This window comes from Phasianus colchicus, chromosome 24 (assembly GCF_987193195.1).
Source record: "Phasianus colchicus chromosome 24, bPhaCol1.hap1.1, whole genome shotgun sequence".
NCBI classification, from domain to species: domain Eukaryota; kingdom Metazoa; phylum Chordata; class Aves; order Galliformes; family Phasianidae; genus Phasianus; species Phasianus colchicus.
The window spans coordinates 6,258,052-6,282,006 of record NC_143459.1 but is presented as its reverse complement, the minus strand read 5'-3'; the positions used below and the strand labels follow the sequence as shown (position 1 = coordinate 6,282,006).

Here is a 23,955-nt window from a genome sequence, read left to right as displayed (position 1 = left end):
TCCTGCCCCAACAGCATCTCAGGCCCTGCCAGGGGTTCTCAGGAATCCCAGAGGAATGTTGTGCAGATGAGAAGTCATTGTTTTTTCCAGTGCCTTTGGTACCAGGCGGCAGCTGCTTGCAGCTGAGGCTTTGATTCAGGCTGTGTGGACAGACATCACAGAGGGTCAGGCTGCCCATGCCTACTTTCTCCAGAAAGGACTGGTTTTTCAGCATAATTGGGTGCCCTTGCTCCTCAGCCATGCAGTCTCTCTGTGCTCTGATGGTTTTATTACCTTTCTGTACTTCTGATCAGCATTATCCATCTTCTGAAGGCAAGCTTGTTTCTTCTACATTTGTGGTGTTCTTTCCTTACTTCTTTTGATGATGGATGTTAAATTATGCTCTTCCTCATTGTTTGGGAGTCTGTCCTTTTGCTGCCTGCCTACTGTTGTTTTCAGAACCTGTTCTGCCTGCTCCTCCTGGATTTCCAGTGTGTGGGATGGCAGCTCTTGGCTCTCTGAGCTGGGCTTCTTCCAGTTGATCACCAGCTTACCCAAATGCAGAGCACAAAATGAATTGTTGGGGTGCTGTGAGGAGGTTGTTTAGCTCAAGTGAGCCTCTGTCCCCTGTAGTTGGATCTGTTCTGTGACCCGTCTCCGTCACCGTGACCTTGAATGTTTTCCATGGCATGTGATGCTCTGCAGGTGCTGTAAATTCCTTCTGTTCAACGATTTCACTCCAGCAAGCTGCTTATCAGGCACTCTTTTGAAAACTGTGTTCATATTTCATTTAGAAAATTATTCAGCAGCTATAAAAGGGGAAAATTCCTATTTATAGCACAAGAACTAGCATCAAATAGGACACTGAATTCTCGCTGATAGAGGAAGTGACCTGTTCTCTAATGCAGCAATACTTCTGCTGAAAAGAAACAGCATCTCAGATGGGGGGAAGGGATCAAAAAGCCTTGGGCCATTTCTTTCCATTAAAGATGTGCCGCAGACCTAAAAATGTAGTATCTGGCCTTCTCCCTTCCTGCTGAAGCCATCTGTGAATGATACTGCAGAAAACCCTTTCACTGTGGATTTGTGGTTAGCAGTAATGAGTCTGATGGCTCCTGACGGTCTGTTCTGGAGTCGGCCTTGGGTTTCTGATCGATATCTGCTCTCCGACCTCGACCTGGGAGCAAAGGCACCTCGACCTGGGAGCAAAGGCACGTCCCTGCAAAGAGTGTGCTGTGCACGAGTAGCACACATCCCTGGCTTGGGTAGAGCTCGCGTGAGGGGTGAGCATTCTGTTGTAGGGCCCCAGGACAGAAAGAGCACGTGGGACTGAGAACAAAGAACTGGGATGCAGGGGGAGGTGGGAAGAGCACAGGGCCTCATGGAGCATGCATGGTACAGCTGTGGAGGTGATGTGTTTCATCCGAGCCTGCCACCCTGACTGCAACTCTGCTCTGCTTTCCCTTCCCCTGGGATGCTGATGCTCCCCCCGGGGCCGTGCTGCTGCTGCTGGCCTCCGCCTGCTGCTGTTCCCTGCCGGCTCCTCTATCCTTCCTATGGTCTTCAGGCTCCTTAGCAAGAGCTGCAGTGGGTGATACCAAGCGAGGCCCTGAGAGGTGGAGGACCAGAGGATGGGATTCCCCTCGTGTTGCTGTGGAAACCGTTGGAAGGGAAGCAGCAAAGCCGGGGCTGGCAGGGAGCGCTGGGCGGTGTGCGGAGGCAGGGCTGTGCTGACATCACGGGGGGAGGCGGCGTGGGGAAGGGAGAGCAAGGGAGGCTGCGGAGGGAAGCGAGCTGCTCCGAGTGGGCTCCGGGCAAGGTAAGAGACCCCAGGGGAACGGGGGAGGGCGGTTCTATGAGCGGCTGCAGGCTCAGAACCTGCCTTGGCATCCTTCTGGCTAGCGTGCTGATGTGGGGGGTGTTCCTGGGCAGCAGCAGCGTTATACAATGCTCGGAACACCTGGCACAGCAGGGCTGGGCTCTCAGGGACCCGGTCAGAGCCTGGATGCCTGATGCAAAGCTGAAAACGCGTCCCCCCCAGGATATCAGTGTGTGTCACTCACTGCTGGGAACCTCCAGGACTGTGCAGCAGCCCCAGTCCCTCTGGAGAAGGGGACCAGAGTTCCCTCTTTGGATAAGAGTACGAAGAAACGAATCAGAAGTTTGGAGACCCAGTCTCCCTGAGCTACATCAAGCTAATAGGAAGCTTTTGTGCATTGGAGCTGAGCCCAGCAGTGTGCATTTGGGATGGGTATCCTACGCTACGCGTCTCAAGCAGTCACAAGACTTAGCCAGGCTGTGCAGGAAGCAGTCATTCTGGGGAAGGCAGCCTGGTACAAATGTATTGCTGGGAGTTCTCTGGATGTGGATCCTGGGAATCTGCAGACCTTGGAGGCAAAAAACAAAGCCCTTGAAATGTTTTGCATGTCACGTTGTCTTTTAGTGTAACAGTTGCAAAAGGGGACCCAATTTGTTAGCAGAGGGAACAAGGGGTGATGGCCACCTCTGTGCCCTGCAGCAGCCTAATGGACCCTGTGTACTCAGCTGGCCAGGGGGAATTTCATCTCTTTCTACTCCAAAAGCATGGCTTGTTCATTAATGCCCAGAACAGCTGGTGGTGTAACAGCTCTGATGCCGTGGCAGAGGGGTGTATGGACTTCACAGCAACAAAAAGGATGGGCTGGGCACACCTTTGCCCATTAAGACCCACAGTGTGTATCCAACTAAGCAAAGAACTTCTAGGGTTAAAGCCCATTGCTAGCAAGCCCTGCAGGTATCACAACTATTACTGGGGAGGAGAGGGAAGAGAAGAGGCACAGAACAGAACTTCAAGTGGAGCTGAAGAAACTTTTTTTTTTTTTTTTTTAACATGAAAAAACAGGGAGGAGCCAATGCCTCTGTCACAACCATTTTGTTGAAAAAAGTTTCATGTTTCCTATGTTTGTGGAGTCACAACATGTCATTTAAGGAGCTGGGGAGAGCAGTGGGGCCATGGGGAAATGCAGTCAGGAATGCTCAAGCATACATAAGAAAGCAGAATTGTAAAAAGGAGCACAAATATGCCTTAATTAGGGAAAGCTATTGCTGCAAGATGCATGATCTTCCCCCACACAGATGCTGGGTCTATATGGAGCATTTGGGAGTGGCCCAAGTTGGCCATACTGCTGCTTATTTTATGGTAACTCTGCAAAAAGCAACAGCTTGTGCTGCTGTGTGGGACTTCTGCAGCAGTGCTGTGCTGGAGGCCCCCACACAGAGGCTTTTAGCAGAGGGCAGGCTGAGGAGAGCTGGCAGGGCTGTCACCCAGGTGGTGCACAGTCAGCTGTGCTGCGTACCTCTGACGTGGGCGAGGAGGGAGGGAGAGGCAGAGGCTCTGGCAGCAGCTCCTGCCAGCTTCCAGAGCTGCATGCAGCAGCTGGGTGGGAGGGAGCCGGCTGTGAGCGGCCCCAGGAGCTCCCAAAGGAGACTCTGCCTGTCCTGGCTGCAGCTTGGGAAGGGTTAACTCTGCTTTTCTGCAGTTCCAGTCCCTGAGGTTGCTGCTGGCCATGCAGAACTACAAACACAGCTAGGGCTGCTTCTAGGTTGATTTTTTCAAGGATATTCAAAACGTAGTGGTGGAACAGCACCAGAGCCGCCTCCAAGCAGAAAGCCCCAGTCGACCCTCCAAATCCTTGACCTTCCCCACTGTTCCTTTTGTTCACCCTGTAAGTTGCCTACACTGCAAAAGGGATGATCATGTGAATATTACACAGCCCGGCATCTGCACATCAGCTGAAGCAGCTGAGTGCCTCCAACGAGCTCTGAGTGCCTTCATGCGATCTCCCTTCCACAGCTGTGCTGCTACGTGGGTGTTTGTCCCCTGCCGTGGGCTGTCACTGCTAGGCACGAGGCCTATTTGTGGCACTGCTGCTCTTTGCAATGGAGGTAGAAGGGCAGATATTTCCACCTCCCCAGAACGCAATAGGCGGATGCACTGGGAGCTTGTGCTCTGCTGGCTGTTGGCACCCAGCCTGAAGCAAACGCCCTCTGAGAAAACAGGGCTGTGGACCTACAGGGCTCTGCAGAGGGCTGGGGCACCATGAGGAGCTGCCCTTGTGCCCGGGTCCAACGAGGGCCCTGGGAGCTGAGCCACGTCCTGCTGGACATTCTAATCCTTCCTGTTCCAGTCTCTCTTGGCCATGACTCCACTGCAGGGAATGTTTTCCAGTTCCTTTGGCAGAGGCACACAGGCGCCTGCCCTGTGTTTGCCTTCACCCTTACCTGGTGCCTGTGAGTGCCAGCAGGGCAGTTGTGCTCCCAGGAGTGCAGGTCAGTGCGTTCCCAGTGCTGCCCTGGGGTCCCCCTGCCATCTCCCCAAACCTAGGGTGGAATTTCCCTCTGCTGAGGCTGCCATTTGTTTAATAGCTGAGGTTACTTGAGTAATCAATAGTTCCCTGTTAATGGAAATATTATCCCTTTAGCTCAACCAGCATTTCTAACATTTTATAAACCTGGCCTTAACTCTCATCTCTGGGGGGAAATCTAGGTGCACTCTTACACAGGACTTTGCTCCTTTTTTAGCAATTGCCAGCATCTTTTTTTTTTAAACTACCTGGGAAAGGCTGGAAGCACACAGAAACTGCCAAAGTCATTTGACTCCTGCCAGTCTCAGCCCCTCTCTTGGTTCTGCTCCAAGAGCTCACTCTCTGCTTGCTTCTTCAAGGAAGGTGATGAGGACAGAGTCGATGGGATTCATGTGGCCAAGCGCATTGCTGATATAAATTCCAGCCCACAGGCTCCAGGAGAACTTGGCTGAGCTGCTACCAAGAGAAGAAAAGCTTCCTGTCATACAGCAGGCCCAGTGCAGGACGAGACCAGGGCTGTAAGACACGGCGCCCGTAGCAAGGCTCCACGACTGAGCAGCACTTCCTTGCAAACACTCAAAGGCATCAGCTCCCTGGAGCTGGATTTCCACTGGCTCCATCCCAGGTGGTGAATGGCCGGACAGTTCTGGGCTCCAGTTTCCTCTGACTGAAGGAGATCGCCGTTAGTTCTGGGACAACAGAGACACCCTTACTGTGCACTGATAGCATCTCCTCTCGCTTCCAGTATTTCCAAACCAAACAAGATCACAAAGAGACCCAAGAGAAACCCGCTTCCCCTCTCCCCTGGAACTCCTCTTTCTGCCTCACATATGCCGTTGTTGCCATCTCTCGCACGCCAAATGCAGGAACAAACACTGGGCTTTGGCAGGGCTCGAAGCCTTGGCTTCTCGGGCGGGAAAGAGGCGTCCTTGGTCCACAGCCCAGAGACGGGGTTCTGCTCCCGGTCCACTGCCAGGCTCTCCAGCTGCAGTTTTGCTGCTCATCCCATGCTGAGAGCGCTGATCCCACATGTCGGGACTGGGCAGCACCCCTGGGTGCTGGGTGGTGAATCCGGAGGGAGCAGGTCAGAGCAGCTGGGGCAGAGACCAGAGCCACGTGAACCCCAGCAGGGGGCCGAGGAGCCAGCAGTGCCCTGAGGGGCTTTTCCCAAATATGCGTGACTGCAGGGGGCAGGGAAATGCAAAGGGAGGCTGTGTAAAGCCAGAATGCCTCTGGTTCATGAAAATAGGGCTGTTATTGCCAACAGTTGCCCCCAAGAGACTGCAGGGCATGGCTAGAGAGGAATCCTGTAACTCATGGGCAGCTGGGAGGCACTTGGCAGCTTATGCTGGTCCACTGGCGAGCACTGGGCCTTTCCCAGCACTCGAGGGACTAGGATGGCAGCCTGGATAGCTGCGACATGGTCAAAGCGTCCACCTCCCTGCTGGAGGAATGCTATGGAGAAACAGAAAATAAGGGCCTAGCTTCTGTGGAGCATCTGAGGTCCTCGTGCACACCGATCACCCCATAAACCTCCTGCTCAATTTTCTGCTCTGCACAGCCTGACCTCTTCAGACAGAAGATGACTAGTTTGCTTAAACACTAGCTATAGCAACCCACAGATGAGATCAGCCCTGGATAGGGAAGAGGGCTTCACGTGGTAGCAGAGAAACAGGCTGGGAGCAGAGAGAGGAAAAAGAGGAATTTCGTGGCTGCAGTACATGTGGGCTCTGCTTGAAGAGAAGCTAGAGAGAATGGGCTTGTGGTTGTGGCATCAGAGCAGGAGAAGGAAGAGGCGGCTCACTGGTAAACCCCAGTAGAACAAACCCTGTCCACTTTTCCATGACACCCAGGAACAAGGGGTGCTCATTCCTTGCTCCTGCTTGTAAGAATATAACACAATGGAAAGCACAGCAGTAACACCAGGGTAGTAAAGTCTTGGGCTGCAGCAAGCGAGGACTTGCTCAAATGCAACAGCCACAGAAAGCAAGGAAAGAAGCTGCTTACCTTCAGAAGGCCTCAGGGGTGTAGAGATCTCCAAAGAGATGCCCTCACCTCCACTGCCAACCCTTAAATGAGGGCTGGGAAGGGGCTGCATCCTGGCTGCAGCCCTTCATCACTCAGCAGCACTGCAGGTACCTGAGCTCCCCTGGGTTGGCCCTGCCTTCCCACCAGGTGCTCCATCACTGCTTCAGGCCGTGACTCAGCATTTACTCTACACTGCTACAGCTTCCCTCTGCCTTGCTCATCTTGTTCTGCTCCGGGGGCACAGCAGAGGATGGTACACAGGCCTATTGGAAGAGCAGTTCCAGTCTGAGCCAGGCTAAGGGCAGGGGCTTGGCAGCCAAGTGTCAGGCTGAGAAAAGATCCTCTGAGACAAGAGAACTTCGAGGCAATTTTCAGTGAGGAGCTCATACGTTTCCCACCTGGTAGTGTTGGCTCAGCCCTCTGGAAAATGACACGCATTTTCCTTGCTGCTGGGCCAGCAGTCTGGGAGCACCACGCTGCTCTCCCCATCCTGGCTGCTGGAGGAACCAGAATCACTCCTTTCCCCTTTTCACAGCTGTTGCTGGTTATGAAAATGGGAACATTCCCCAGCCAGTTCTCAGCAGGAACTGCCCTTTCCAGGGCTGACCGCACCGGCTGTTTCTTCCTCTTCCCCCCTGCTGTCACAGATCTGGGTACGTTCTAGTCCTGGTGAAGCACTGCCCTTCCTGGCTCCCTTTCCTCACACAGCACATGAGAGGCCCATGGCTCTGGCCTGTGAAGGGGGGGGATGTTTATTCTTTTGCCCCACGTCTAGAAAATTCTTGAGCCAATTATCCTCCCAAAGTACTGGGAAAGAAACAAGAAACCCTGGGATCTGTCTTGCTGGAGGGATTTACTCTGCAAGCTGTCAGACTGCAAGGAGGCAGCGTTCCTGACGCCAGCTGCCATCCCAACAGCACACAAGGAAGATCACACCTCGCAGAAGACAGAGGGACACTGTCATGGCATCTCACAAGACAGTCATTATTTCCTGTCACATCAGACACAGAGCCCACGCGGTTGCCTATGGTACAGAGAGGGAATGTTGGTCAGAGCTCAGGGAAGACAGGAAGGAGACAGCAGGAGTCACTGCTGCTGGGAGCTGTGGGTATCCAAAGCTTAGCAAGATTCAGAAAGGGCCGCCCTACCCAGCAAGTTGAGCATTTCTGGGAAATCCCAAATGGTGCAACTGAGCTAATTCAGAAAGAAATTGTCTGGGTAGTGCCAAGGTCAGGCTGAGTAAATCCTTCCGCTCTGTCTTCCACTTCTGCTGGGGGAGGCAGGAAGCTGAAAACTCCCAGCCAGCTTCTGGGACCCCAGTGCATGGTAGCAAGTGAGCTGGGTAGCAAATACATGTCAGCACCAAACCCCACTGTGCTCAGTTCCCTTCTGGACTCCCAGTGGCACAGAGACAAAATTTCCTCACTCTTCATTTCACATCTCAGGGAAAATTTCTGCCACTGGTGTTGACTTAAATGAAAAGTTGGTAAATTCAGAAGGAAATGCGGCTTCATTAAGTAAGATGCTAACCTTTGGAACTGCTTTGAGAATTTCTGAGTTAAGTACAATAATTGGCTTGGAAATATCCTGGTGGTTTTATAACCTTTAATAACATCTGTACTTCTGTACCCAGACAAGGGTCATCAGACTGCTCCAAGATGTGATAAGATCTCCATAGAGAAACCAGGGAAGAATTCTCTTCCTGTCTTTCCTCATCCTGTTGTGATTGCCATTGCTCAGCTTCCATAAAGCAAAGGAATTACCCAAGCCCAGCATGGCCTGGTGCATGGAGTACACCATGGGGCCTGTTCCCATGAATCTGACTTCAGTTTGAAAATAAGCTCTACAGTGTGGCACTTCTGGAGGTGGTAAATGCTTTGGGAGCATTGCCTCTGAGACAGAGCAGTGAGACACAGCATTGCTGGAGGGGCTCCAGATAAGGACTGGTTGTGCTGATGGGAGCTGTGCTCTTGTCATTGGAAGTTCCCCTCAAGCTTTTCTCTTCCCAGATGTCAATTGGTGCTTTGTGGCACCAGCTCCTTTGAAGCCAAGCAGCCCCAGAGACAAACCCCAGCACCACCTGCCCATGACAGCAGGTCTCTGGCACTCAATTCACTGGGGCCTTCTCCCATTAGCAGGTCACTGAAAGCTCTGGATTATACCCAGGCAGCATGGACACTAATATGAAAGCCCTGAAACTGCAGCGCCTGCTCCACTACACAGCAAAATAGGTCGTGCATCAGCAAATGAAAAAGGACAGATGGTGTCTGCTAATACAGCTTAGTTTATGGCCTGCAGGATTAACTCACTAGTTGTCATGCCTGCAGAAGATAGGAAATGGGTGGGTTGGGTGGAGGAAACACAGTGTGCCCAACCCTACCTGTTCGTAAGGCGCATAAGCTGGAAAGATGTCAGAGATGCTGCCGAAGGACTGCCAGCATAGCGTCTCTTCTGGGGCACTGAAGCTACCGCCTCACACCAAGCTCCTCTATCCAGCCCCAGTTCCCACAGTCCTACTGCAAAGGTCAGCTCTGTAAAGAGAAAGATGCTGAGCCATGCAGGCATCCCCAGCAGAGACAGGGACACCACCCGCAGTCTGAGCACCAACAGCCGCTCTGCAGGAAAGAAGCCGCAGCTTCCTGCCCTGTGCCACCTAGAGGGCAGTCTCAGTTCAGCCTTTTGAACTCCCGAGCACCCATGTGTCTGCAGGAGCGAGACAGAAAGCTGAGGCAGAAGCTTCAGGTCTTTTCAACGCTTTCTATGTGACACACTGTTCTCCTTTCCTGGAAATCAGGCCAGTGCCTCACTCTGCGCTCACTGCAGAAGACAAACTCTGTGCCAGCACTGTCACTTCTCCGCATCTGCTGTCTGAGGGCAAAACAAACCCTTCCCCAGCTCCCCACAGGTGGCCCTCCTGAAGGTTTCACCTTGATCTTCGCCATCCCTGCTGTGGCCAGGTTTGCTCAAACCCTGCAGGATGCTGAGCTCCCCAGAACACGGCTGTCAGCACGAGGAGAGGCTCCTGAGGCAGCGCTGGGCTCCATCCTCGCTGTCTCTTGCTCTCCCCGAGTGTCACAGACAGGTGGCTGCCGCCCGCTGCCAGAGGTGTTTGTCACCCCCTGTCTCTTAGCCACAACCAGCTGTCGCAGGCACTGGGGGTTTCCTCCAGTGACTAATTTGCCTGTGTTTATGCCAACACCAAACACATAATTGTCTGCTTAACAGCTCGGGTGAGGAGGGAGTCTGGCTGCCTCCTTGTATCGTGGGGATCAAAGCAGCACTCCTGATGGTAGCACCCTGCTGGCTAAAGCTTCTCAGTTATAAATCCTGTATCATTAGGGACAGCAGGTCACCAGGAAGAGTGAATGGAGAGCGGTGATCACTGTCACTTTTATCACCAAAGCTGTACAGAGAGTGTGCAGGACAGCAGATATATAAGCAAATCAGAACAGCCTGTGCTTTTATAACAAAAGGAAATGCTTTTGTGGAGGTGAAAAGCGTATCAGATTACTATTATAAGCAGTTGCTTAATGCTCCCTACCTTTACGTCATTACTGAAGTAGACAGCATTTATCTCTGCGTCCTTGCTGGGTTCTCCTTTTGGCCCGTGTGTATCCGCAACAGAGCCAGGCCATGGCCCACCTGGCTGAGACCTGGGGAGTCAGGATGCTGAGCCACACGGGCACCGAGCCTCCAAGTTGCTCCCCCTCAGATCTCCCCACCTCCCACCTCTTTTATCAGCTGCTGACAAGACTTGCCATGTGCGTAGGTGGCTCCCAAGCTTACAAGATGATTCCCTGCAGCCCCCACCCCTACTCATAAGTGCTCAGGATTTCGAGGAGGGGGAGCACAGCATTCCTCCATCTGCAAGCCTGTTCTGCAGGAGATGTGCGATGCTTTCACAGTGCTCCATGTGGCAACTCCCTCCCGGGATTTCACATGACAGCATCTTCCATGGAAAGTCACAGCAGGGAGTGGAAGATTGTGCAGTATGTGTGGGTGTTACGAGAGAGCAGAGTAGGATGAGGAGATGGAGGGGAGAGGGGATATAACACAGAGCAAACCAGAATCCTACTGAAAGAGCCTTGAATTCCTGAGCCCAAGGCTCCCTTCTCCTGTCTTTTGCTCTTCCTTTAAAAGAATGTCAGTCCTTGTCAGTCCTGCAGAGAAAAAGGGAATCAAGCAGAATCATCTCTTTGTTCTTTGAACATCTCTCATGGGACCACAGGAGGCAAACAGAACATGAACTAACGAGATCAGTCCAGAGAGTGTGTGCAGTTGCACACTGGGAGAGCCCTCCCCAGTCACTGTTGTCTTCCCTGGAGAGAAATAAACTCCTGCTAATGGCATCTCCATCTGAGAAATGATCAGAGTGCACTGTCATTACAAACCAGAGGTTCCCCAGGGCTGCACAGAAAACGACCCCAGTGAACTTCAGCTCTTGGATATACAGCTGCTACCTCATGTACACAAAGGATCCCTCACTGCAGATCCCAAAGCTCTCAGAGTGAGAACCTCTCACAGCCCACAGCTGCCAGTTCTGCTCTGCACACCGCAGAGCTGGGACCCGTGCAGAACACAGGAGGCCACATGCTCCTGCAGCAGTGGGGCAAGGAGCCAAGACAAGGTCACCACTGAGCTTTAAACTCCCTTTGTGCTGCATGGTCCGATTCCTTCACACCTTTTTCTTGATGCTGAGCCTATGGCAGCCTCTCAGGGTTGTTTGCATTGGTGCACCTCATTGCACCTGGAACCCTTCAGTAGCCCTGGCTGTGTCACCAAAGCAGGACCAAAGGTCTCAGCCTGCCCAGAAACCAGAGCTGAGTCATTCCAGAGTGTTCCTGTTCAGCAACAAGGAAGAACTCCTCTGTTTGAGCTCCTGGCGTAAAGCCACTCCCTTCCTTTCCCATTTCACCCCAGATGTGGCCATTTTGGAAGGCAGCAACATGAGCTGGATTTCCTCTGAACTCCATCTGCTCTGAAACACAGCTGGCGACCCACGAATAACTGCGTGTTCATCTGGGGAAAGAGGGAGAAACCCTGAGAAGACTCGTGTACTTCCAGAGAAGTTTGCTGCAGGGAGGGACTCACACATCAGTGCCAAAACGACCAGGAGGTTTCGGGCAGACTGAACTCTGCGTGTCGTGCAGACCAGTGACAGGAGGAAGATATTCCCCAGATATCTGAGTAACCAGGAAAGGGGGGAGGGGGCAGGCGAAGGGGACATGGTAGAAGTTGCAGTTTCTGTTTCCTCAGCAGCAAACCAAAGCTGGTGCTTGTCTGCCAGGGCCCCGCTGCGGCAACATTCCCAGCCACAGCACACCCCGTGCCCTCCATGCAAATACTCCCAGTCTGAGAGCAGTTTCACAAGCCCTTCTCGGCAGCCAGCCTCTGCTTTCACTCTCTGAATTACAGAGGGGAGTTTTCATTACATCACCAGGGTTCTTCCTCCCTGAAGCCTGTGTCAGAGCAGCCACTTTTCTCTGTAGGGGCTTTCAGGGTGTGGGTGGCCGAGGCAGTTCCCTGGAAGGCAGCCCCGTGCCCCTGAGGTGGGCTCGATGCACAGCAGCCACCCGTTGCCCCAGCCGGGCAGCGCAGCACCCATTGGCTGCAACTGGTGCTGCTACTGGAAGCCTCCCTGGGAGATACAGCATTTCAGGCAGCTGTAAAAGCTGCCCGTGACAAATCCTGCGCTGACTGAAGCAGCAGGGTTGGAAGTCAGCAGCATTCCAGCTTTCTGCCAGCGTAAGCAAGAACAAATTTGCCTATCAGGGCTGAGGTTCGTTCACTGAAGCTTTTTTTTTTTTTTTTGTTTATATTTGAAAATGTCCCTGAGTTAAACAGTCAGGCTTATGCCAGCTTCCCCACAGCCCCAGGTCACAGCTGATCTCACCTCCCTCCCAACCCCTCCCAGCCGTTCCCATCAGTGCTTTCCTCTCCCAGCAGCCCTCTTCCGTGTGCTCTCTGTCCCTGCCCCGCATGCCGTGTTTTGATTTAAATCTCAATTTGAATCAAAACAAACCACCGGCTTCAAACTGCTCCCTCGTGAGGAACGTGCTCCTGGCCAGGGCTATGGAAACTCCACGCCGAAGCATCTCAGCCACACAGAACTTGTTTTCAGGCAGCTGGTACACCCAGACCGTGGCAATTAGAAGCCCGTATCCACCAGAATGCTAAAAGCACTGAATCCTCTCAGCGGTGTAAGGACTGGCAAAAGATCTGCACAGCACAGGAGCAGGGGGGGCAGAGAATGATGCTAAAGTCAGCATGAGCCCCTCAGATCTCCCCCCCCCCCCTTCCCAGTCCCAATACTTCATATAAGGGGATGAGGAATCATTTCTGCCCTGTCAGCACATCACGAGCTGATGCCTTTCCCAGGGACTCCAGATGGTTTTGCTCTCTGTGGCTGCATTACTGGTAATTCAGGCCCGCCTCACATGAGCTTTAGAGATGAAACCTTCCCACAATTAGTTACAGTCTGCTCTTGTGCTGCAACGGACGCAGGGCTGAGCTGTCAGCGCTGTCTGGGAGCCCCGTCCCACACACAGGCCCTGCCCAGGTTTCTCTATTTTGGTCAGCAGTGTGATTTTTCAAGTGAAATCATCAGACCAAGACAATCTCAGCTGCAGATGGGTAGTGACAGCCATTTGAAAATGTCTCATACCCAACCCATCTCAGCTAGGAACAGCTGATTTCAACATCATCTGGATTTACACTGGTGTAACACCTCTTCTCTCCTTCTCTGGCCTTCCTTTCCCACCAGTGAAAGGAGAGAGGACCCTTTCACACATCAGGGTTCTGCATCAGAAGCATTGCAGCATCGCCATTCCTCCACACGAGGTGGTAACACGAGCTGGCAGCACGGCAGGGATGGAGCTCAGTAACTCACACTGCTTTGGGGCACAGCGCTCCCAGGCACCCCTGTGACATCATTGGCCTCTGGAGAAGAACTGCTTTGCTCTCTTGCTAAATCAGCTTGTTAGTAACAGGGTTCTTGATCCCCGTTTAGCAGAGTTTAACACTCTGAGGCCAATCCCAAGCGTGGTCCAAAGCTTGCAGCTGTGCCAAAGGCACGTGCACTGCGGCTGGAACACCGGAGCGTAGCAGAGATGAGGGAGAGCCGACAGAGGCTCTGGGGAAGGACTGGGATGCAGCAGGCAGAGCTACAAGGGAGAGCGGATGGCAGGAGCGGAACTGACTGAAGCATCACAGAAAGAAACGGGAGAGCTGAAGGGGTGGTAGGAGGGAAGGAAGCTTCACATGTGCGCTCACGCAGGAGATTTACTGCCTCTGTGCCTGCATTCATCCTTCTATCAAGCAGAGAAGCACCGCTGTTATCTCTGCTGCACAGAAAGGCTCAGGGTCCATCCCTGCAGCGCAGCACCCAGTGCGTCCAGCAGCGCGGGCCGCGCTTCGCTCAGCCTCGTTCCGCTGCCAGGGGCCACGAAAGGAGCTCTGCGCACGGAGGGAGCGCGGCGACAGCTGCACGCAGATGGGCTTCGCTGAGAAGCGGCGATGTCCCAGGGAGGCGCCGGGCGGCTGCCGAGGCGCGGTGAGCAGCGGGCAGCCCGCACAGAAAGCAGCCGTCGTTTGCTCAGACCTCCGCGCTTCGCCACCGCGACCAGGGGCAGCTCCGCGGTGGGGCTGTTGGTCGGGCCTGCAGGTCCTGCGGGCACCGAGGAGCCCCGCGGGGGAACGGCGGGCCGGCACGGCCGTAGGGCGGCGGGGGGCGCGGGGCGCCGGGACGGGGGGCGCGGAGCGGCTCTGCGGGCGCCGATCTCCCGCCGGACCCTCGGCAGCACGGCTCGGCCGCACCGCCCGCCCGGGCAGCCCCGCGGTCACGAAGCTCCAGCCGGGCCGCAGAGCCCCACCGATGCCGCAGGAGGAGCGCCGGGCCGCGGTGCCGGTAACGGCGGGGCTCCAGAACCGCGCCAACCCGCGCCCTTCGCGCCCCCCAGGGCGCTGCCCGCAACTAAAATGGCGGCGGCGGCCTCGCCTCGTGATTGGCGGGGCGGGCGGGGGGCGGGGCGAACCGCGAAGGGGCGGGGCCGGGCGGGGCGGGGCGCGGCGCGCTCACGGCTCCGGTGCCGCTGTCGTTGCAGCGCCCGTCGGGACGCGGTGTCCGGCGCCCGGCGCTCCCGGATCGCCCGCGGCTCGTCGATACCGTCGCCTGGCAACCGCCGCCCCGTCGCCATGGGCTCCGAGCGGGACTCCGAATCGCCGCGCTCCTCCTCCATCCACTCGGCCGCCGCCAAGTGCCCGAAGCCCGGCCGCCGCCGCCGCCTCTCCTTCCAGAGCGTCTTCTCCGCCGCCGCCGCCTCCGCCGCGGGCGGCCGCCGCCGCGCTAAAGCCGATCCGCCGCCCGCCGCCCCGCCGCCGCCCCCCGCCGCTCCCCCGGCCCCGCCGCCCCCTCCGCCGCCCCCTCCGCCGCCGCCCCCCGAAGAGGCTCCGGCGGCGGCGGCGGCGGCGGCGGCGGAGGGGAGCGGCGAAGAGGAGCTGGAGTGCCCGCTGTGCCTGGTGCGGCAGCCGGCCGAGAACGCGCCGCGCCTGCTGTCGTGCCCGCACCGCTCGTGCGGGGCCTGCCTGCGGCAGTACCTGCGGATCGAGATCACCGAGTCCCGCGTCAACATCTGCTGCCCCGAGTGCAGCGAGCGCCTCAACCCCGCCGACATCCGCCGGCTGCTCCGCGACTCTCCGCACCTCGTGGCCAAATACGAGGAGTTCATGCTGCGCCGCTGCCTCGCTGCGGACCCCGACTGCCGCTGGTGCCCGGCGCCCGACTGCGGGTGAGTGCGGGGAGGGGACGCAGCCCCGTGGGGGACCGCTGCTGGGACAGCTCGGGACGGGTCCCCTGTTCCTATAGGGGCTGCTGCTGCGACAGCTCGGGGAGGGGTCCCCTGTCCCTTCCCAACCCGAGGCCCAGCACAACCTGCAGCAATGGGACCTGCTGCCCTGGTTGGGTGCCGGCTCCCCAGCATCCAACCAGGGTGTTGCAGCTCTGACCCCGTGCTGTGCTGTCACTAACGCACGTTTCTGTTCACGTCGATTGCTGTGGAAAGCCTCATTGCAGGCTCTCCCTGCGTGGCAGGCAGCAGCCCGTGGAGGGGAGCTGATAGGCCTGGGGTACCGAGATGTCACACCAGGATTTGGCCTTGGGGACTGTGGAAATGCAGACTAATAGGGACCTCGTAGTGGGACTTGGAAGGGGCTTTAGTTGAGCTATCATTTCCTTCATTGCTTTTTCTGCACAAATGGGAAGCACGGAATTTCCCCTCCGCGTGTATCGCAGCAGTGCGTGCACAGCGGCACGCTCACCTTCCTGGGGAGGAAGGAGCTGTAAACGGTCCCTATTTCCCAGCAAGGATGCCTGCATGGCACAGGGCAGTGATGTTGACTCATTATCCATTGCCCAAGTGAGGAAATATCTGTCTGTCCAGAAGTCAGCCCGCCCAGCCTGGGTGACTGCACTTATCAGTGCACTGCTTTCATTTTCTCTTCTCTTTTCCTTTGAACGAACTCTGTTGAGTTTCTATTTACGCTTAAGGCAAAGCTGCCCGGAAAAGGCCTTTGTTCAGGGAACTCAGAGAAGCACTGCAAAGTTCAGTCAGGATGAGGTGAGAGGTGTGGCTTCAGGCAGTGTGAACATGAAAGGAAAGTCTGACCCGGCAGCGGGGGATGGAAAGCGTGGTGGGAGGGCTGTGAAGATGTAATCACAGTGTTGTCATGGCTGTTCCATGCAAACTGGTTAACCTGTCCCAGGTCGCCCATTGCAGGTCCTCTGAGCAGTGCTACACAAGGGCTTGTTTCTGCAGAGAGCAGCCAACAGCTGTGCTGGCATCTGCAGGAAACCCGGGCTCTGGGTGTTTGGTGGTGCCGGGGCAGGCCTGAGCACCAGGGGTTGCCTCCCCTCTCAGTGCTGGAGCAAACCTGGTGCTGTCAGCTCTGTGAAAGGGCCCAGCTGCAGCCTGGCTGTGGGCTGGGGTGGGTGGGCATCATGCAGCTCGACCCACGAGCCCTCAGTGAGGGGAGCAGTGCTGGGCATCCTCCTGCAAACCACCCGGCCGTGCCCTCGGATGTGGGCTCTCTGCACTCAAACAAAGGCTGCTGGAATCAGCCCTCCGGCAGCAGCAGGAGTTAATCACTCCATCCATTCTTCCCACCCAGTGCCTTCCCTCGTGCTTATGTAGAGTCGGGCTATGAATTATTTACTGTGGGCTTTCCCTCCATAGTGGTGGCACTGCACCACACCCAGCAGGAACGTGGGCACACAGCACTGCTGGGCAGGAGCTGCTCTGCCCGCTGCGGAGCTGCACTGTGGGGCAGTGGAAGCTGCCAGCCCGGTGCACGCCCTCAGCATCCTGTGCCTGCACACCTACTGCAGTCTTTCGTAAACGGAAGAGCTGTGCTGTGCAGGAGGAGGAGTGCCGGCACAACACGGAGCGCGTTGCCATGGGAACGCTGGGCAATGGATGCACCATCAGTCACAATACACATAATTTTCTGTATTTGCAGCTTTTTCACCCCTCCCTGCTACAATCAGCCGGCTGTGGAGAACAACAGAACCTTTAAGCCCACTGAGCTGTGTGGGCTGAGCAATGTGAATGGGGCTGAGCACGCTGCGGGGCTGAGGCTGCCCAGGAGCAGAGCGCGGCCGTGGCTGTCTGGGCAGCCCTGGCTGCTGGGGTCTCAGAAAGGCACTCGGTGTCAGTTTCCCCTTTCACCTCCATTGGGCTGAGCCAAAAAGCGTCCATTTAACAGAGGGAGGTCAGGTGGGGATGGATGTGCCAGCTGCCGCATCCTGCATGAGAGCTCCTTTCTCACTGACCTTGACTTCAGAGCCGTTCTTCCTTTCTCCCATAGAGAAAGCTGTGTAGGTTTCAGGCTTGTGGGCTTGTTCTAGCTGTTTGTTATTTCAGTTCCAGGAATGAAATGTAAACATGGAGGATTTTCATTTCTCATGGGAGCATGTAGAAAAACCCTAAATCTCTTGTGAAGGGTCAACCCAGAGCGCGAAGTTGCTCCATGTGTTGTGGGTTGCTCACAGGGCAGTGGCTGTGTGGTGGTGGCACAGTGAGGATGCTCAGCGGGATTCTCCCAAAGTCACACAGGAGGGCTCAGGGCCGTCGCCCCACACTGCCCTCATCCCACCTCCCCCAGGATGGGCTGATGCAAAGCCCACCGCCGTGCCTCCAACCCCGCGCTCTGCCCAGCAGTGTTGTTTCTTTGGCAATTATTTCGTACCCCAGCATGAAGAAGTTGCTCCAACTCCCACGGGATGTGAATCATTGTGGTATGACACATTCAGTGGTTCTCATGCTGCAGCCTCTGAGAAGAGGCAGCACAACTTGAGCTGTATGAGCTCTAAATATAAAACCCTAAATGGGAGTTGTTCTCCTCTGACCACTGACCAAAATGCTGAGGATGGTTGGCACCCTGTGCTGGAAGCCCTCATCCCATCCCAGGGCGGAGGTCAGCGCCGTGCAGTGTTCTGTGTGCAGCCTTCCTTGGAGGAACGCTGCGGTGCTGTCAGGAGGGGCTGATGCTCCCTGCCCTCATTCTGTTGGTTTTACACCAGTTTGGGCTTAATCCAGAAGCAGGATCATTATTGTCTGCGCAGTCCTAAAATTGTGCCTGGCACAACTTCAGCCCTCCTAACCCCTCAGGCCATGCACCCACCCTCACACCCGGCTGTCCTACAGCTGCTGAGCTGCAGAAGGGAGCATCAGAGCCTGGATCAGCAGAGAGGGCAGGCAGGGTGAGCATCGATCGGGGGAAATTGACAGTGAGAGCTGCCAGTGCTTATCAAGGGGAGAACTCAATATTGCAAGCTGTCTGTATAAAGGAAGCTGCCCCAAGTAACCCAATTAGCAGCTCTTAATTTCAGGCCGCGCAGTGTGTGAGGCACAGGACCGGGGAGCAGGAACGTGTCAGGAGCACAGGGTGGTGCAGCGCCCTGCAGTGAGAGCCGGGCAGCGCCGGTGGCCGCAGGGCTGCGCTGGGCAGTGCTGCTGTTCTCTGACTCTCCACATCTTCCTCCCCAGCTATGCTGTTATTGCCTACGGCTGCGCCAGCTGCCCCAAGCTGACCTGTGAGCGGGACGGCTGCCAGACGGAGTTCTGCTACCACTGCAAGCAGATATGGCACCCCAACCAGACGTGCGACATGGCCCGGCAGCAGCGCGCCCAGACGCTCCGCGTGCGCACCAAGCACACGTCAGGGCTCAGCTACGGGCAGGAGTCCGGGCCAGGTAGGGCTTCATGTAGCTGGGCTCAGTCTGCGCTGCGAGGTGCGGGTAGGGCGAGGGCTGGGATGTGATGGAAAGCACAGCAACAAGCAGAGTAGTAAAGTCTTGGGCTGCAGCAAGGGAGGACTTGCTCAAATGCAACAGCCACAGAAACTAAGGAAAGAAGCTGCTTACCTTCAGAAGGCCTCAGGGATGTAGAGATCTCCAAAGAGATGCCCTCACCTCCACTGCCAACCCTTAAATGAGGGCTGGGAAGGGGCTGCATCCTGGCTGCAGCCCTTCATCACTCAGCAGCACTGCAGGTACCTGAGCTCCCCTGGGTTGGCCCTGCCTTCCCACCAGGTGCTCCATCACTGCTTCAGGCCGTGACTCAGCATTTCCACTTCAGGTCTCCAGCTGTGCAGATGGGAGGCGTTGCCCAGAACAAATCTGGTGGGCTGCTGTAGAAATCAGGATGCAAAATGGGACAGGAGAGGTGACGTGCTCAGGTCCTTCCTCCTCAGCTCTCCTCATCCGCCCCAGCAATGCTTGTGGCTGCTTTGATCTTGAATGCTTCTTACCGAGCTAGATGTTGAACAAATAGGTGCTTCTTACAGCTGCAAGTTCCAGTTTGCAGTAAAATGTAGCATTAATGCCTGTCCGTGTCTGGGGAGGTTCACTGTGAGGTATTCATAATGTCAAGCACAGAAAACATGCCAACCCACAGCCTCCAGCACTGCCTGGTGGGGGCTGCTGTGTCCACAGAGCTCATTAAAAATAGCTGTGGTGACTCTGGGAGTAGGACTGAGGCCATTTCTCCCATCCCTCCCTATCCCCAGACACAGCACACTGCAGTGCATGTCGTGTTGGTTCCTGTGCTCAGAGTGGGGCTGCCCAGAGGTGGCTCAGCCCTGTGCTGTGGTTGTAGAACCCTGACGAGGGACAGTGTGGGTGCTGCGGTACAAAGCAGTGAACACAAAGCAGTTCCTGAGCTTTTTCACCCTCCTCAAGGAGATCCCAGCCAGGAGGAGTTGAGCCACTGAACGGGAGATTCTTTGGGACAGTGGTTTTTCCCACCCCATTCCTTCTGGATTCGGTGCAGTGATTAATGAGGTGTGAGCCGGGCTCTCAGCAGCTGGATCTCGTGTTGCTGAGAGTTGGAGGCTGCCAACCTGCACCACAGCACAGACAGCCATTGCATAACCTGACCAGATGGTGCTTGAATGAAGGGGGAGGTGGAGGACCCCCACCCTGCCAGGGCTCCATCAGCACCCGGCTCTGCAGCCCCAGCCCCAGCAGCTGCTCCCAAAGGCCAGGGCAGGGGCCTCTGTGCCTTGCTGCCCCGGTTGCTCTGCTGCTCTTGGCCCATGAATCACCTTTGTGGAGCAATTTAGTAATGGCTCTGACCTACCCTGTTGTCCTGGCTAGCGCAGAGCAGGAATGACTTGTTCCCAGCACTAAAGCGTGCTGTGAAACACATCTCATGCAAGGCCAGAGAGAGCTTTTACAAGGGCTGTTGCTCCCAGACCTTTCTGTCCAAGCAAATCGCTTTGGTGGGCGCTGTCCCATCGCTGTTACCTCCTCAATGTAAAGAGAAACCGAGGGCGAAACCAACTGCTTGTACCATCCCCACCCTCTGTGCTAGCAAAGGTGATCCAAAGCAAAGGCTCCACGTGTAACAAGGAACCCCCCGTGCTCACACACCTCCAACCCCGTGCCCTGCTTCCCCCGCAGCAGACGACATCAAGCCGTGCCCGCGCTGCAGTGCTTACATCATCAAGATGAACGACGGGAGCTGCAACCACATGACGTGTGCGGTGTGCGGCTGCGAGTTCTGCTGGCTGTGCATGAAGGAGATCTCCGACCTGCACTACCTCAGGTGCTTTGCCTCCCCTCCTCGCGCCTCTCCAAGAATCCGTTGGCAAAACTCTCTTCTTTCTGACCCAAAGTTTTTGGCTTCCTTCCCACCTTGCAGTAGAGTGGAGGCTCTTCTGCGCCTCCTGATACGATGGCATTTGAGAGCTTGTGGTTTGCTGGCTTATTAAATGCAGCATGGCTGAGGCTGGAAGGGACCTCGAAGGCCATGTCACTGAACACAGTCCTGGTGGTGTGATAATCACCTCGAGGACCAAATTAATCATAATGGGGGAGAAACCTTTTTTGTTTGTTCACTACTCCTTAAGCTGTGGGTTTGTTTGTGTGGGACTTGGCTTGGGGTTTCTCAGGGATTGCTCAAGTTCTAATGTCATTTCTTCCTTCCATTAAGCCCATCTGGCTGTACATTTTGGGGCAAAAAGCCATGGAGTCGCAAGAAGAAGATTCTCTGGCAGCTGGGCACGCTGATCGGCGCTCCCGTGGGCATTTCCCTCATTGCTGGCATTGCCATTCCTGCTATGGTCATTGGCATCCCTGTCTATGTCGGCAGAAAGGTAAAGGTGGCAAAGCAGGCGGTGGGAGCAGAGGGATCCAAGCTCCAGGCATCTGAGCAGCAATTAGGGCTCATTGGGAGGGTGGGTCTCTTTGTAGAACCCAAATTCGGTTGTCTTTTCTAAGCCCTGTCTTATCTCCTGGGCTTTGTATGGGGAGAGGAGGCGGTGGCCGATGGCTGAATTCCCTCAGATGGCACATTGTGCCCCCGCCCTGAGCTGGGAGGAGGAGCCCTCATGGCACAGCCCGTGGTGGGGGCTTATAGTGTCTCCTGGTTCTGTGTTCTCACCCAGTGCCTGTCCTCCCCTCAGATCCACAGCAGGTATGAGGGGAAGAAAACCTCCAAGCACAAGAGGAATTTGGCCATTACTGGAGGGGTCACCTTGTCTGTCATCGCCTCTCCAGTCATCGCTGCTGTCAGTGTTGGTACGTGGGCACTGCATGCTTCCCTTCCAGCGTGAGCAGGGCTGGAAGTCCCAACCCAGCGAGTCTGGCCAGCAGAGCTCAGCCTTCAGCTCCTCTTCACTCTGCAGGTATCGGGGTGCCCATCATGCTGGCTTATGTCTACGGCGTTGTGCCCATCTCGCTGTGCCGCGGCGGGGGCTGCGGGGTCAGCACTGCCAATGGGAAGGGCGTGAAGATCGAGTTTGATGAAGACGACGGACCCATCACAGGTAGTGTGATGAGGGGGAGGGCGAAGCAGGACCCTCTCACTGCCTCGTGTATTGAGGTGAGGGGGACTGGATGACTCCTAGATCTGAACACAAGCGTACTTCAGTTTAGCTAGGAGGAGATAGAATTATAGAATCACAGCATGGCTTGGGCTGAAAGGGACCTTAAATATCATCCAGTCCCAACCCCTGCTGTGGGCTGGCTGCCCGTAGCTCAGGCTGCCCAGGGCCCATCCGTGGCATTGGGCACCTCCAGGGATGGGGCACCCGCCCTGGGCAGCACTGCCAATGCCTCATTGCTCTCCGAGTGAAGAATTTCCCTGACTCCCCGCTGTCCCTCCCCCACAGTGGCCGACGCCTGGCGAGCCCTGAAGAACCCCAGCATTGGTGAAAGCAGCATCGAGGGGCTGACCAGCGTGCTGAGCACCAGCGGGAGCCCCACGGATGGGCTCAGCGTGATGCAGAGCAACTACAGTGAGACGGCCAGCTTTGCAGCGCTGTCGGGCGGCACGCTGAGCGGCGGTGTGCTCTCAGGAGGCAAGGGGAAATACAGCAGGTGAATGGGGCAGGAGGAGGGGATGGGGTTCCCAGGGCTGTGCTGGCCGAGCAGCTTTATGTAGGGCTCTGCTTTCCATGTCGGGAGGTTACACCACACTTTTACACCATGGTTTCCTTCTCAGCTTGGCTGCTGGGTAATTGAGATGTGTTGATACGGCAGCCAAGACAGAGCCATGGCTCCGTGCTGCTTCTGTGGAAAGCTGTTCTTCTCAGGAATTACATGAGTCATGGATACAAACACTGCTTCAACTTCGTCATGGAAAACAAAATGGGTTTACCTAAATGGAGCCAAAAGTTAAACTAAACAAGGGGAACCATCGGTGTTGAACACTGCTATGCCACGCTGGGCCTTTTGCTGTCCATAGAACCATAGAATGGCTTGGGTTGGAGGGGACCTTAAAGAGCATCCTGCTCCAGCCCCTGCAGTGGGCTGGGTGCCCCCCAGCAGCTCAGGCTGTGCAGGGCTCCAGCCAGCCTGGCCTTGAACACCTCCAGGGATGGGGCAATCACATCGTTCATCCACCCCACGGCACACAGGGACTGTTTGGTGCCCCCTGAGGACCACCTGAGGCATTTCTGAGCAACCCTCTCCCTGCAGGCTGGAGGTGCAGGCGGACGTCCAGAAGGAGATTTTCCCCAAGGACTCTGTCAGCCTGGGGGCCATCAGCGACAACGCCAGCACGCGGGCCATGGCCGGTTCCATCATCAGCTCCTACAACCCGCAGGACAGGTGTGTGGTTGGGCATCCTGGAAATGTCTGCGCTGCGGTGGGTGGTGGGGTGCAGCAGGCTGCTCCCTGGTGGCTGCTGGCTGCATTGGTGCTGTGCCGGCACAGGAATGGAAGCACGAACCTCCTCCGCTGCGATGCAGCACCCATGGGTGCCCCGGGCTGCAGCCGAAGTCACACAGGGGTGCTTCTTTCCGCAGGGAGTGCAATAACATGGAGATCCAGGTGGACATCGAGGCCAAACCGAGCCACTACCAGCTGGCCAGCGGCAGCAGCACGGAGGACTCGCTGCACGTCCACACCCAAATGGCAGAGAATGAGGAAGAGGAGGAGGAGGAGGGAGAGGAGGAGGAGGAAGAGGAGGACGGTGAGCAGGAGCAGACGTGCAAACACCAAAGCTGTGAGCAAAAGGACTGCGTTGCCAGCAAAACCTGGGACATCACCCTGGCACAGCCTGAGAGCATACGGAGCGACCTGGAGAGCTCGGACAGCCAGTCGGACGACGTGCCCGACCTCACCTCGGACGACTGCGGCTCCCCCCGCTCCCACAGCGCGGCCCCCTGCCCGCAGACCCCCAGTGCCAGAGGTGCTGAGAGCCCAAGTGCCCACCTGAGCCACTGTGCCCATGCCGAGGGCTGCAGGCTGGACGAGATGGTCACGCTGGAGTGCATCGAAGCCCGGGTGTGAGGTGCCCTCCTGCCCAAAAGCGCGCTGCTGTCATTGCATCTGCCGGGGCAGGGCTGTCTGTGGCTTCTCCTTGTGGCCCCCACCTCGCCTCGGGGAGCTGCTATTTCTTACGTGACGGAAAACAAAAACAGAAAAATGCCCCCCCGCCCTCTTTTTGTTTTAATTTATTGGTTCAAGCTCTGTGAGGTGTGTACGAGTGTAAATATGTACGTGTGTCTGTACGTCTGCAACGTCCTAAGGACTATTTGAATAAAGACTCTGGTTGTCCTTCACCTCGCATCCAGCCCATCCTTCATGCAGATGCACGGCGCA

At 56.0% G+C, this 23,955-nt stretch overlaps 1 protein-coding gene across 2 annotated transcripts; it reads left to right on the top strand.

Annotated features, from left to right (window-relative positions):
• The first annotated feature begins 1,704 nt into the window (after nt 1–1,704).
• On the top strand, nt 1,705–23,915 carry RNF19B (ring finger protein 19B). Of its 2 annotated transcripts, XM_031594763.2 has the most exons (10): nt 1,705–1,798; nt 14,453–15,136; nt 18,392–18,597; nt 20,308–20,452; nt 20,840–21,002; nt 21,312–21,426; nt 21,534–21,674; nt 22,020–22,227; nt 22,828–22,959; nt 23,157–23,915. In XM_031594763.2, exons 2-10 carry the CDS (start codon nt 14,544–14,546, stop codon nt 23,641–23,643), a joined length of 2,190 nt encoding a protein of 729 aa, XP_031450623.1. In that variant the 5' UTR covers nt 1,705–1,798; nt 14,453–14,543; the 3' UTR covers nt 23,644–23,915. The 2 variants fall into 2 exon arrangements, with proteins under 2 accessions (XP_031450623.1, XP_031450624.1); XM_031594764.2 differs by lacking the exon at nt 1,705–1,798 and having other exon boundaries at nt 14,411–15,136; nt 20,311–20,452.
• Nucleotides 23,916–23,955: the final 40 nt, after the last annotated feature.

Coding starts and splice junctions, on each gene's coding strand:
- RNF19B (XM_031594763.2), top strand. CDS start 14,544: ATGGGCTCCGAGCGGGACTCCGAATCGCCGCGCTCCTCCTCCATCCAC. Junction 20,453..20,839: donor TCCGACCTGCACTACCTCAG/GTGCTTTGCCTC, acceptor CCTTCCATTAAG/CCCATCTGGCTGTACATTTT. Junction 22,960..23,156: donor TCCTACAACCCGCAGGACAG/GTGTGTGGTTGG, acceptor TTCTTTCCGCAG/GGAGTGCAATAACATGGAGA.